This window comes from Ptychodera flava, chromosome 10, assembly GCF_041260155.1.
Source record: "Ptychodera flava strain L36383 chromosome 10, AS_Pfla_20210202, whole genome shotgun sequence".
NCBI lineage: Eukaryota > Metazoa > Hemichordata > Enteropneusta > Ptychoderidae > Ptychodera > Ptychodera flava.
This window is the reverse complement of record NC_091937.1, coordinates 908,328-923,754: the sequence shown is the minus strand read 5'-3', so window position 1 is coordinate 923,754 and position 15,427 is coordinate 908,328. Positions and strand designations below refer to the sequence as shown.

At 37.4% G+C, this 15,427-nt stretch overlaps 1 protein-coding gene across 3 annotated transcripts in view; it reads left to right on the top strand.

The window, feature by feature from the left end:
* The window catches only part of LOC139141701 (mitogen-activated protein kinase kinase kinase 4-like), a 112,478-nt gene that overhangs the window by 60,757 nt on the left and 36,294 nt on the right, over nucleotides 1–15,427 (top strand). For 2 of the 3 annotated variants that reach the window (XM_070711298.1, XM_070711300.1), the window contains exons 15-17: nucleotides 2,089–2,301; nucleotides 8,392–8,652; nucleotides 11,681–11,754. In XM_070711298.1, the coding sequence (XP_070567399.1) occupies nucleotides 2,089–2,301; nucleotides 8,392–8,652; nucleotides 11,681–11,754 (548 nt within the window). Of the gene's footprint in view, nucleotides 1–2,088; nucleotides 2,302–8,391; nucleotides 8,653–11,680; nucleotides 11,787–15,427 lie in introns of all 3 variants that reach the window. The other variant, XM_070711301.1, reaches the window with a different exon arrangement.

Sequence of the window (15,427 nt, the reverse complement as noted above, 5' to 3'; positions counted from 1 at the left end):
CGACTGTTACCACGATATATCGACGTGATAACAAGTGTACATTTTATAGAACAGAGCGGCCTTATCATAATTACAGTTTTGTAACAGTTTTGTCGAGTTGCACAATCCGTCGTGTATACTCTCATAGGACGAGAGTAGGGCTTCAAATTGTTTCGATGTATACCGTTTTACGACAGACATGCAAAACTCACCGTCATCCTTGGCTGTAGGCCTAAATGTCGCAAAAATTACGTCTTTTAAGATTTTACGGTATCATAAAGTGATTGTGTTGTGATCGTTTTAGCAGCATATAGTGTCTGTCAAACTTTTCAGATTCATTTTGATAAAATTTAAGCTTTCAAAGGGCGATGAGATCATAAAATATGCATATTTTCTGTCGCAACATAGGAATTTTTTGTGTTGCGACGTTTTACATTTACGAAGAGTCGACGTGCATAGCACGGAGCAGCTGATTACATTCAGATCAGTATGAATTACGTCCGTACATGCAGATTCTTATAATGGTCAGAAAATATGCATTCATTTCCGCGAGTGGTGACGTGTGCCATTCAAGTTGTCTGCAATTTCTATAATCAAGAAAAAGTTACGATACTTGTCCTTTTAATTAAAAGTATAACTTCATCTGTTTCTTCATGAATGCAACAGAGGTCACATTTAAGCATATTTATTTTTTTTAAATGTTGAAAGTAATGCATACGTCATATCAAAATACATACCAAGTATTTTCTTCCTTCTGTTTTACATTACAATAAAAAAGACGTAGTGATCAATGTTTGCATAAAAAATTCTTCATACACTCCCCTTATTCATGACCGTTTTCAGGGTACTAAGGTATTCACTCACTCTGCTACCACTCGCGTTGGCTAATTTCAGAAGTGATTTTCAGCTCGCCAACCATATTCAAATCACAATATTACATGCCCTGGTGTAGTGTACAATTGTAGACAGTCATGTAGAGAACATGATCCCCCATAGGAAGTCATGAGAGACAAACTGTCTCGCTTTCATCATCCACATGTAGTCAGTGCATCAGCCTGTATTCCCCGGCCCCTGGGTGTTTGACATCATTTTATGGTCCGAAAGTGGGGATTTGATATGGCTAGAAAAAAAATGTCAAATTCTCCTGTTAGTCTCATAGTCCCCCCATGGTGGAAAACATTGATAAATGTGTGCGCATGGCAGTGAGAAAGATGAGAGCTGTGATCTTTTTCAGATTCCAGATAATGTTACAGTAGATGAATGATTCATGATCATTCACTAACATTATTCTGCAATCTATGTGAACAAATAGTCCTTTTGAGTGAATACTTACTGACTCTATTGATAAAAGTACATGTACATGAAAAATTAAATATTACAACATTCAAAAGTATAGTATCAGTGGAGAGAGTGTTGACTTTAATGATCGTTAACAACTACATTTATTGAGGACCGGCAGTTTTCTGTGAGGACCGGAAGGTTTGACTTGGTGCAGGCCCTTATGACCTGAAGCTATTTTCTCTTAATTTCGCACACTGCCCCAAGGTTGTAAATACATTTCCTGGCGTTATGTAATACCAAGGGATGGAACATTTCATATTTAGGAGGGGGTAAGGTCTAGAAGATTGATGAAGTAGCATTGCTTTTTACCAGATCCCTTGTACATTTTTTACCCACTCCCACCTTTTCTTTTTATCAAACCTTCTCTGTCTATTTTTTGTTGTTGACATTTGCTTATGTATTTAGGATCTGCTTGTCCCATTGCTATAGAAGTTGATATGCATGTTCCTAAAGATGACCTCCAGTACCTAAGTTGGAGACCTTATTTGCTTTGTCATTCTTGTTTTTCCTGGTTTAAATATTTCTCGAATGGACCAATTCAAACCGAATGTGAGCACACTGTCCTTGACAGTATTTTTCTAATGTAGACCCATGGCAAGGAACGTAATTAGTTTATTTCCATCAGGTCTGAGAATCTACTGAAAAGCTAAGTCAGTTAGGGAAAAACTGGTCAGAATCCGAAAGTCATGCTGTTTAAATACTGAGTTATAAACAAATGCTTTTATATTGCTGTAACCTTTTGGTAATTTTATCTAATTTGCGTGTTAGGTTACCATACTAAAAGTCCAGCTGACTTTGCATCACCAAGAGCTATGAATAGACCATTGTCATGGCCATCCTCTCTCAGTACAGTCAATAGATCCTTGTCACATGTATCCACTGTCAGTGAACCATCATCAGTACCTGCTGCATCAAACCACCAAGATTGCACCAAGCCCGATATTGATAGTAATCTTCTTGGACACGGTGAAGAAAACCAAGGTACACACTACTTCAAATGTCTGTTATAATGTGTGTGATGAGAAGATCAAACAATATGGCATTAGGTGTTTAGAAAACTCATGTAAGGTTTGTAAGGTTGAGGAAGAGAGGAAGGAAATGAAGCTAACATACTGATCTGAAGTCCAAAACTCTTACTCAGGGCCATGCATTTATGACCATTGAAAATTTAGAATACAAACTCTTGATGGAAAAGACACAAAATAAAACAACTTTAAACAGTCCGGATTATGTCTCAATGGAGCATAGTATGATTGACCAATTAGCGAGCCCTCAGTCGCCAATATCATAAATAAATTAACTGTGTAAACCTAGGCTTATAGATTGTTGTGAGTTCAGAACTTTTCACCCTTTATTTTCAGCACTCGGTAGTTTTTAGATGTAAACGTTACACACATGGTTTACTATGGTAAGATGGTGACGGACATAAATAGTACATCAAAAATTACTTCTATGGATGCTTTTTCTGGCCAGGTACCTCTCCTAGAAATCATGATTTGACCCTTGTAAATTTACAGTAACTTTAACTATTTGTCACCAAATATTGCCTATTTTTGGCAAAAATTAAATTGAACTTTGCCAGCTGTAGTATGCAGATTTTTTTAAGTTTTACAACAATAGGTCAACTGTTCTTGTCGGTCATCGGAGCACTATGGAGCATTTTTTCGATCATCATCATGCATTTTCTGGTACAGTTGACCCTTCTCAGACTCATCTCTCAAAAACGCAAACTGGATCAAATCATCGGAAATTTAATCAAAAGCATAGTCGAGGGGAAAGAAACACAGCTTACAATTTTTTACATGGGAGAACTTCACAAATTGACTCATGGATCTGTCAGGTTGGATAACAATCTCATTTCAAAGCAAACGCACGTAACTTTAACCCTAATTACGTGTAACAATAAGCGATTATCTCTTGCCTTAATGCTCATATATTGGTACGCTATTGGCTCTTTTCTCCTATGCTCTATTGAGACATTAGACAGACTGTTTACAGGGGGAGTTACATTTCGTAGGGGTGATGAAATACCGAATGAAAACTACATTATCTAAAGCTATTTTAACAAAAAATTTAAAACAGGAATATGTCACTCTGTCAAAATGATCTTTTCAGTCATAAAATTGACTGCTGATGTGCAGCTTGAATAAGCTCTTTCTCTGATTGGTCCATTTTCACTATTCACAGCCACTTAGGGAGTCTATTTGTATTGTTTTCATTATATTGGTAAGATTCAGCTACCCAATTGGGTCAGATCTTATTCAGCGCTGCACATTAGCCCAAACTTGATGATGGAAATATCTGTTGATGTCAACTTGTGCATGAATGAAGATTGACAAAATCAACCAATTTGAAATGTTTCTCCTACAAATAGAACTGAGTTTGACAAAATCAACCAATTTGAGATGTTTCTCCTACAAATAGAGCTGTTGAAAACATTTGACAGATGTAGATATTTTGATGTGTAAATAAACAAATTTTATGATTTACAAATTTACATAGCAAATAGCAACAAAGAAAAAGAAATCTGCATATAGCAACAAAAGAAAAATCTGGATACTGAATATCTCAACCAAATGTACTGTAATAACATGTGCTATGAGTATCATATTAGCAGTTTGTAATTGAACGTACTGTATATCAGTACATCAATACAAATGCTATAGTTAGTATTGCAGCAAGATTCCTACTGTATGTGATGTAGCACTTTTAAAAATAATTTCCTAGAGCAGAAGGTAGTCTATATAGTTGAGTTTTTTGCCCTGTAATTACACAACCTACAGTGCTCTTACCAGCCTGCTCTTGAAAGCTGATATGAGAACCTTAACACCTTTTCTCTATATTTTAAACATAGATGTTCTATTGTAAATTAATGTTCCACTCTGATCTTATTTATACTACGAATGGCCATGTGACCCTTTGTCCTGGACGTACATATAATTGTGAAAACCAACTGCAGCCCTTTTGTTCTCATGCAAATTAGTGAACAGCCACACTTTTATTCATATGTAAATTAGTAAACCCAACACTTTTCTGAATAGAAGTGTTGGGTTTACTAATTTACATATGAATAAAAAGTGTGGCGGTTTACTAATTTGCATACATTACATCCTTCACCCAAATAATTCGGACAATACACCAAAGTATTTTGTGCAAATTGCAATTTTATATAATGTAACATTGAAGTCACCACATAGTTATGGTCACTGTTTTTGAACCTTTCTGTATTGATATACAAATATCATTGGATGCACATTTGTCACCGTCTCCCGATACTTGAGCTTCTACTGAGGCTGTGTCTTTCGGTTGGCGAGATATTACGGCCACATTTGTGGCGGCGGCGGTGGTGACAGCATCTTCGTCATCGGCGTTGGAGTCGGGGGGGCTTTGGTGGTTGTAATGCATCAGATACATTCTTCTGTAGGGAGCTGCAAGTGCGTTTGTAAGCGCGGAGACCGTCGTCTGATCTATGACCAGTTCTTTCTTTTATCAGTTGTTCATCAAACCCCTGCTTGTATAGAGAAGTTGCTGCTGTAACCTGAAGAATATAATGAAAGGGATGTCTCAGTGTATAAGCATATATATTTGAAAATGGTGTAGGCAAACCTTAAATAGAGAAATCAATTTATGACTATCATATGTTGAGAATTGTTGAATGAAACATCTAAAAATTTGCAGAAACACTTGCAATAAAATGCAGAAATTTACCTTGCCAGAATGCCCAGTGTGGTATCCATCTATGCCAGCAATCTCACACATTTTCTTTGTATACTGTCGGATTGTGTCAATCCCAATCTTCTGGGAAGAGAACTTTATGGCATTGGTAGTTGTCTTCTTTGATAGTGGCCGACGGTAGAATGCACCTTTACTTGGAATTAATCCCAAGTAATTCTTTAGCAGCTTCACTACACAGCGTGGATTCATGGATCACTATACTGGCGGATATTCTTGTATGGTACTTTGCGGGAATTGTAAAAACCACCTTGATTATTTTTGCATGGTCGTCCATGGAATTCGACAAATTCTCCTTCTTTATTCGTTCCAAACACAAACTGTTCTGCCTGTAAATTGTTGTGCTCGTCTGATGCTCTCAAAGCGAAAACCTTCGAGACGTAAAAATACACAGCGTAACTTAAGTTCTGGGCGTTGTCGATGGAGAAAACCTTGTCCCAAGTAAACGGTTGGGCCTGTCTTTTTTCCACACCTATGCCACTCCTGTCTGTCTTTTTCATGACGCCGTCTATTGTATGGTGGAAGTCTTGGACTCCACGATTGGTATCCATGAAAGCCAGATCTGGACGGCGACATTCATCTCGCAAATACCGTTGTATACCACTGCACAACACTCTCAGGCTTTGGGAAGGATATTGTGAGCCGCATTGTTGGCGAACTTCAACAACAAAACGGCACAACCAAAAACATAACTCACTTGCCTCAATATCTCTGGTAAGAGCAGGCACGAGTGTATACATTTCACTGCTTTTCACTCCTGAATTTGTCCTGAATTTGTGATGCGTTGGTTTCTGTTTCGACCCCAGGAATCGCATACGTTGACGCCCCAATTAGTAGACTTGGTTGTATTTCTTGGTACACGTGAACACTGCATTTCAGCTAATTCCTCTGCACCCACAGGCTCGGCAAAACGTGACAGCTCTTGTGCTTTCGTAACTTTGAAATCTTCCTGCAAGTCTTGTTCGACAGAGGCAGTGGCGGTATCAAACTTGAAAAGGTCAAATTGGGAAACGTACCGCTCGATGTCGCTATCATATTCGCCTTCTGAAATGTCAGAGAAGCCGTCCGTCACGTCTATCCTCCACGACGGCTTGACACAAAAGAAATGGAGAACTTCCACGTTTACAAATAATTGATTCAACCAGGTGTGAATGTTTCAAAATGGGCCAATCAGAGCACAAGCATTGCGTAGAACGCACATGGTTTTTCATCAAACCACCGCTGATTCATATGTAAATAGGTATCGATCATCATTTACTTCATGGCCGTTCAGTACTCGCATTGATAAGGATCAATTTGATTTCAAAATTCGTTATATTTCGTGGTATAAGTCGGAAATACCACTCGTTGTTGTGGGTTTACAATGGAAACTGTACAGTTTCGGTCAGAAGCTTGTAAACGTCACTCGGCCTACGGCCTCATGACGTTTACAAACTTCCGACCGAAACTGTACGGTTTCCATTGTAAACCCACAACAACTCGTGGTATTTCCTATACATATCTCAGATATTTCAAAGGGACTAAGCCCTTCTTCTTCATAAGTCAACAGCAGTCACTAATTTGGAACTGCCTATGTCAAGTTCAGAACTCTTTACATCCTTGCATGACAATTATGTAATAGTTCTTGATGAACGTCCAACTACCAGGGTGCCCTCTAGTGGGGATGGTGTTGATGGTGTTGGGTTGATGTCGTTGTTTATTGTGTCCAGTTTCTTAATCCAAAATGATTCTCTTAATTGCCTGTAAATTTTGTCGTTTCTGTGCTGTTTAATGTTTAAATCAGTGATGTTTAATATGTAAATCAATTGTGAGGTATGCTCATCTATCAAATACATAATCTTGTGCCAGTCCCAAACAATGTTTTCTTTGGCAATCTGCAGGGACCGGTCCCAGATTAATAGAATCTCCCATTTCCAAGGACCAGGGATCGGCTTTCTGGAATGAGCCTCAAGCTACTAAGTGTCAAACAAAATATCCCTAAGGAATTTGAGAAATCTGATCCCAGGTCCTTGGTGTGTGAGATTCTTACCCTGTTCAGATTGACCACTTTGCGTCGGTGTAGGGCCAGTGCTGGGCCGGGGCCGACGTAAAATAACCAATGTGGACACGCTGCATCGGCCTTGGGCCGACACAGTTTGGTCCCAGTGAGAAGGGGGGGTTCAAGGCCCAAGCAGGGCCGATGCAAAATTTGGTCCGATGCAAATCGCCTGTGTGGACACGTTACGTCGGCCCTGGTCCCAGTTGACACCCTCAAATGTTCATTTTGAGTAATGCATTGGCCGTAGAATATGGCGTTTCATTGGACTAACTGGAGCTGGAGCACGGAGGAGACGTAAAATGACAAGTGGTAGTCATATTTGCCCTTCTTGTGCGTAAAAACCGCCGGAAAATCATGAACAGTAGAAACAGCGCGCCATTATTCAAATCCGCCATCTTGAACCTTAACAGGTCAGAGGTCACAAAGGACGGCAAATGTACGTCGGCCCAAATTCAGGTTCCGGTAAGTGCGGACACATACCAAATCTGTTCCCAAAAGGAGGATTATTTTGCGTCGGCCCAAATTTCAGTTGGGTTGCCAATGTGAACAAGGCTTCTTTTTCTCACGTGACCATAAAATGCATTAAATTCACAATGGAAACATGGAATGATTATTTTGAGTGTATGAGTGACCATCCTACTTCGTGGTGATGTATTTTTCCATGTAACTAACACAAACTTCATGGTGAGTTTTACTGCCGATATTTCAACTTCTACTCCAGACCAGATATCTCTTAGGGAAAATTGGCCACATGTTTCAGATGGCCTACTATGTCTTTTGTGAGTTTGTCACCAACAATGTACAACAATATCCAAAATCATGAGAATGACCTGCTTACTTTGCAGTTCTGGTCCGTGTGCATCACGATATTGGATAATATTTTGCACATGGAACGAAAGGGCATTTATTATCCTATCAGAGCTTGTGTAATAATATACTGCTTTCGCATATGCGCATTTCTGCACAGTACGGGATAATTGCTGAGAGTGTAGGATTCAATTTTTCCACACCGTTGATTCCACAATCCCAGTGGCCAGAAGTGAGAATAATGGAAGACATTAATGGGGTGCAGCTATCTCTACCCTGTAACAGCTAAGATAATGTTTTGGGTTGGTGGTTGGGATGGGGGTTGAGGATGGGTGAAAGTCTCACTTTAATTATTCCTTTGCTGTGATTTACAAGAAAGAATACATGTCATTTCTGTACACACAAGAAAAAAGAATTGGCTCTTTTTGTGTGGTAATTCTGAGCTGCATTGGATTCTAAATTGTGTGGTTACCAAGTGTTAATGTTGCTTTCAGAGACCATCTCAAAAATCCCTCCAGCTGAAATGGTGTGTGCTGACTTCAGAAGTCTGGAAAGTGTCTCAGATGAAGTGATGGTAAAAGGAGACAGGTTAAAGAAAGTAAGGAAAGCTCTGGATGAAACAGAAGAAGAGAGAGACAGGAGACTGCATGAACATCGAGTCATTGGCAAAGTACTCGATAAAACTGCAAATCCAGAGACTATAAACATCAGTTGTAAGAAAGTCCCTTTCAGATGGCAAAGAGGTTTCAAAATTGGTATGTAACAACTAAATATTCAAGAATTGGAATTTAGCCTGAATGAAAGACTGAGGAAGCCTTAAAAATTCACAAATAGCATGTTGTGTTGTTGAACATTGAAGTACAGATAGGAACCCTTAGAAGTTCACAAATGGCATGTTGTGTACTAAGGGGAACATTGATATGCAGATGAGTTTTCATTTTAAAAGATGATCAGATTGTAAAGAACAAACAGTAACTGTGAGATGAATTACAAATGACTTATTCAATTCGGTTCTTGTGACTGTATCACTTGCTATTAATATGCTTAGCTGGAATCTGGCAATGTGATTGGCTGGAGCTAGGGTTTATATTCTCAACAAGAAGACCTGCACGCAGCATAACATTTTTGAGCTTATGCAAATTTCGAACTTCTTCTTTGAATTTCTAAGTCAAGGGATAGAATATAAACTATAAAAGTTTACAGGCTACTTATCTCAACTGCGATGGCTCAAAGCCCCAGTGTCAGGCAGTGAGACAACTGATGCTGTCCTTAGCTTGCAGACTTGAGGTTGCACAAAGTCCACAGAATGAATCCAGCGTTGCTTGTGAAGGTCTTGAAAAATCTTGGAATTACTCGTCCGAGTATAAGCCCCTGCTCGTGTATAAGCCCCCCTACTGATTTTAGAGGATTTTAGAAAATGCATTACATCCGTGTATAAGCCCCTACCCTAGTGTAACTCAAATACAGAAAGGTTAGGAGAGTATATTTGGTCATTTAACTTGGTAAAATTAATTTTAGATAATAAAGAAACCATTAAAAGATGTTAAAACAATGGGAAACTGGAGTTCCCTTGACAATATCGTAAGGAAAATGACACGTTTTTCCAGTACTATCTTGATTCTTTGACCCTACTCACCCCCGTCGCCTAAATAGAATAGTCTCACTCACGTCCGCCATTGTTTATTTTCATTCACGGCCACGATGTTTTCATGCTTGAAACATGCAGTTTCTTTTGTTTGAAGCAATTATCCTTTCATTTGTGAAGACTTTTCCTGGTGACTATTGCAATTTTCACTGCTATGTTGTTGTTTTCACAAGATGTAGACAGTTTGATATTGGAATATTGAGTTGCCTTTCCGTGTGGGCAATGCATGCCTGTTCACAATCACATTACTGTTGATCAGCAGCATACATGACGCTTTGTTTCAAGTTTGGGTTTTTTTTCGACGCTGAAATTTCACCAAAATGTCACTTCTGTATTCAGAGATTGTACAATCAATTTCTTTGGATGTGTAAGTTGATTTTGAAAGCGATAGAAAGATCGAGTGGTGTTGAAAAAAATCGTGCATAAAATTAGCATAAATTAAGCGTCCATGCCAGATAACATGGGGTTGCTCGAGTATAAGCCCCTCCCCTAGTTTTACCGCTGTTTAGTGTTGCCGAACCGGGGGCTTATACTCGGACGAGTACGGAATTAACACTGCTGGAGTTTCCAAAGTCTTGAAGTATGACATCAGAGACACTCTCTCAAATGTCTGACTGAAAAGCTGTGTGGGGTCCCCTATTTATAGTCATATAGTTATGCAAGAGAATATAAGAAGAATCTAGAACTTTTATTCATATGCTAAATACTGCTCTAAAAATATCTCCACGTACATGACTAATGGAATTTCTGGAAGGTTCCAAATATGACTAATTGAATTCAAGGTCATGAAGGACAGTGACCTTGAGAATTTTCTTGAATAATTTAACTCAGGTCATGAGTGTTGGGGAAAATGACCTACATAACACACCCCCTCTTCAAAAAAGAAAAATCTTTCTTTTGCAGAGTTGATATTAAAAGTGTGAACAACAATAAACTCTAAATACCAGAGAGGCAGTGCGCAATCAAATTGTCTCTGCCCTTGATATGACTAATGTCAAAGTTAAACTCCTGTAACCATTAAACTCCATCTTAACAATCTCTGATTTTTGCCTTTTAATTTCTGGAGGAAAACAAGAGGGTTGCAATCAACATAAACCGTTATTGACTGATTTGAAGAAGTGACATAAATTTCAAAATTATGTAAAGCTAATATCAAAGATAAACACTCTTTTACAATTGTGGAGTACTTTCTCTGGGATTCGTTCAATTTGTGTGAAAAGTAGCAAACAGGATGATCTATCCTGAGGTATGTAAGAGTGCCTTCAACCGCATACTCCAAGTTCCAAAACCAAGTCAGACTTACAAGTCCAAGTACTCGGACTTGCATACTCCAAGTAAAACTGCTTACTTGGACTTGTATACTCTGAGTACGGTACATGACCTACTCGGACTTGAAAACGCCGACTACACAGCCTGCTTGGACTTAAAAACACCGAGTAACACTTGCTTATAGAAAACAATGCTGGAAAAACACAGAAATTACTCGATCTTGTAACAAAAATTGTCACTATCGTCACGTAAATTATGAGTTTGTCTTTTCCTTTTGTTTCATTACTGGATCAGATCCTGATTTAATACATGGCTTGCATTGGGCACAACAACATTTCATGATCATCGTGGCGAGTTATAACGCGGACACCATTATTGAATGACCTGTCGATCTGTGACGTCATGACCTTGGTTTGCTAGCTAGCGTGGCTATAGGTTGGGGGACAAGGCCATGATAGACTTGCCCAAGCTTTCTAAGCATATTTATGTCTTGATAAAATAATTAAAATATCAAAATATCAACATTTTCTCAAGCAATGGTGAGTGACTGGAGGGGGGTTATATCTTCAAGGGGGGATCATTTAAAGTTTTTAGTGAGTAGGGGTACTATTATTTAAAGGCATCATAAAAAGAAATTTGCTAAATCATCCCTGGCTATAATAACTGAACACTCCCCTAGAGTCAACAGTGTATGTTGTTACAGTCAACAACAAATAGCAGAGCTAGAGCAGCATTGCTCTTACACTGTATGACATCATGTCAAACCTCAAACAGATTGTTATTTAATATTTAAATGAATTCGAGTTTCTAAAGATATTTGATATTAATTGCAACTTCAGTGATTATTTCAAATTGCTGTTTGTCAACAGGAGAGGGCCAGACTGGGACTACGGTCTATTCATGCATCAATATGGACACTGGAGAAACAATTGCTATGAAAGCTGTAAGTTCTTTTTCATTGGTTTTCATGGGCTGGTAAGTGATCCATAGACATCGGTACAGTTTACTATTTGGTTGACATGTTACTGGTATACTAGGAATGATCTTAATGTAATATTTCAAAATGATGATGAAATCTTCAACTGTGTATTTTTGTGGCTGTTTTTGCCATTGTTTGGTTAGGCCGTCATGAAGTGGACTATCAAAGATTTTCACCTCAGACCGTATGTTGTGCTGTCTGCATCATGTGCCTGATGTATGTTCTGTCATTTTGTTTTTAGCTACTGTAGACTATAGTCTATAGTAGCTATTGGGATGGGTATCCGTCCAGGGTCCGTCGTCAGTCTGTGTGTATGTATGTATGTATGTATGTATGTATGTATGTATGTATGTATGTATGTATGTATGTATGTATGTCCGTCCACATCAAAAACTCCTAAACCGTAGCACCTACTGTCTTAGTATTTGGTGTACGTGCACCTAGGGGTGGAGATGTGAATTTGTTCAAATGAACATGTCAGTGCCAAAAATATGCAAATGAGGGGAAAAAAAGGAAAAATCCTGCAAATGGCTAAAACTCAGTAAGCATTGGTCAGATTTGGTGGAAACTTGGTATGCAGATTTCTTTAGGTATTCTAAATTATGTGTGCAAAAATTGGGATGAAATTTGCATGTTTGTATTTTTAGGTTATTTTTTCCGTTTTTAGTCAAAAAATCTTGTTCTCTGAAATCGTTCGTCTGATTGCTATGAAACTTAATATTCATGTTCCTCAGGATGGCCTTAGTCATGCTTGTACAAATTGTATTGATATTGTCATATTAATTTTGTAATTTTGGGGCAATTTTCCCAATTTTTGATAAAAAATTTTTATCCAAAAACTACTGATTTGATAGCTTTTATATTTGGTATACAGGTATCTAAGATTAATCTCAATATAATGTATTGAAGGTATGTTGAAACTGGCAATTTTTTTTTATTTTTGGGGCAATTTTTGCCTTTTTTGGTCAAAAAATATGTCCCCTAAAACTTCTGATCTGGTAGCTTTGATATCTAGTGTACAGACAGGTTCCTAGGGTTTATGTTAATTAGATATATTCAAAATTAGGATGAAATCTGCAATTTTGTATTTTGGGGGGCAATTTTTCTCATTTTTGGTCAAAAATTTGTTTCTCAAAATTTACCAGTCTGATTGCTTTGATATTTAGTAAACCGGTTCTTAGGGTTTTTGTTAATAAGATATATTGAAATTAAGTTGAAATCCGGAATTTTGAATTTTTTGGGCAACTTTGCGAAACTGTCAGTTTTACTGGGATATCTTTCATTTTGTATTTTTAAGATTTTTTGGTAATTTTATACCTACTGGAACTAAGAGTATATAATGTGGTGATTTAGTAAGCATTTGATATGGTAAACTGTATTTGGTGTTGAAATGCAGTAAAAAAATCCTGGCAGATTTTGAAAAAATTCCAAACAAATGCCAATAAAAAATTCAGCCAGAGAAGGTTTGACAAAAAGAAAAGGTGGGAGAGTGGGGAAAAAAAATGTACAATGGATCGGATAAAAAAGATAATATACCTCATCGATCTTCCAGACACCGTCCCTTATCAAATGGTCCACCCCGATGTATTTTTGTGCACAATTAACCATGCAGTGTATTTTAGTTTAAGATGTCAAGTTAGGTAAGGATTTGAAAGGAATAGTCAAGTTCACCACAGTTTAACTTTATCTCTTGTGTCATCATCCTTGTGTAATTGGTTTAGTTTGTAAGTTGTTCCAGATGTGGATGCACCAGCTGTTCTGGAAGAACAATGTTTACTTTTTCCTGTAGGGTTTCTGAGTTGATGATTGTATGTTGAAATTTCTCCATGTATCTGGTGTATGGGCAAAGTGTAAACATTGGTTGCATGTTATGTATTTCAGTCTATGTCAAATATTGTAAATGAAAAATCAAGAACAGTTAACTGTGTGCTTGTAAAAGAACATATACTGCCTTGCAGATTGATTGTCTTAAATATTATCACAGAAGTAGAAAAGGAAAAGAAACTAATCAAATTGCTGTAACATATTCACTCTCAGTGCCTGTATAGGCCTATACTTAACTATTTTATCATTACATTCAGCTGTTTGTTATATCTTTATCACTCTCCATTGGCCAAGGCACACTTGGGGTCAATGTCATCACTCTGTGCCAGTCTGTGTATGTCAGTCTGTCTGTATATGTATGTCCATGTTTCATACAATTGTTGACTTGTTTTGATAACTATATGGGAGCGAACAGTGATGTTGTCACTATTTTTTAAATTTTTAGCTACTATAGACTATAGTCTATAGAAGCTATTGGGATGGGTATCCGTCCGGCGTCCGGCGTCAGTCTGTATGTATGTATGTATGTATGTATGTATGTCCGTTTGTGAGGCGTCCGTCCACTCAAATATCTTGAGAACCGCAGTACTTACTGATTTGATATTTGTTGTGTAGATGAAAAATACGATTTTGAGAAACTATTTTTTTTAATATTTTGATATTGTTGAAAATAGGCAAATTAATGCCAAAAAAGGTGTTTTTGGTAAAAAATCTTCTTCTTCATAACCGCTGGTCAGACAGCTTTGTTATTTGGTATAAAGGTCCCTAGGGGTAACCCAACTTAGACTTGTTCAAATTGTGATGAAATATGCAAATCTGTATTTTTAAGGAATTTTTTTGTCATTTTTGGTCAAAATTTGACTTACATTGTATGTAATTCTTGTACTGTATAAACCCTATCAATTCACCCAGAAAAAAATAATTAATATGATTTTAAATAATTGAATTAATTAGGAAATCATCAAAGCCAAATTAATTTTAGTGTAGAATTATCAGAAAGTTCACTTTTTTTGACAGTTCATAGTGAAATGCTTACCATCTGGGAGGATTAAAACATGTAAAGGCAACTTTCCTGAATCCCAACTTTGACATATTCTGAACCGTCATTTATTGTGCCCTGTATGTTATCTAAAAGAAATTGCTCAAAATAGTCAATAGAGATAGAGATAGAGATAGAGAAAGTTCTAATTTCCATTTATGGTTGACTTGGTAAGGATAAAATAAAATTACTTTTTGAGGAAAAAAATAGAGTGGTCAATTAAAAGAGTGGTCAAAGTGATAGGGTTTTTATGGTAAAGCTGGGCTGTATAAAGATTCCTCGTGCTATTTATAGCAATTATGCAATCTGTGTAAACAGTGCAATGAAAGTGTAACATGATTCCTTATAATGCTTTTGATGACCTTGAACTTCTTAAGTTTCAAACCTTTGTCTCTTCAGTGTGCTTTCTCTGAGTATGTACAGTCTCAACTTATTAAACAGAACTCACAATGTTAATCAAAGATATCCACCTTCTTCATCAATACATGTGTCACAAAAGGTTATTCTCTACATAACTCAACAGAGCTCTGTCAACTGTTGAGTTGCTTGTTCTTTCAAAACCGCTGGTCAGACAGCTTTAATATTTAGTTTACTTGTCCGTAGGATGACCTTAGTGAGATAATTTCATACAGTAAGGAAATACTTAATTTTGTATCCATGTCTATAGTAGCTTCAGGACTTTGGCCCTATGTTTTTAATTTTTGATATTGTTGAAAATATGCAAATTAGTGCCAAAAAAGGCGTTTTTGGTAAAAAATCTTCTTCTTCATAACC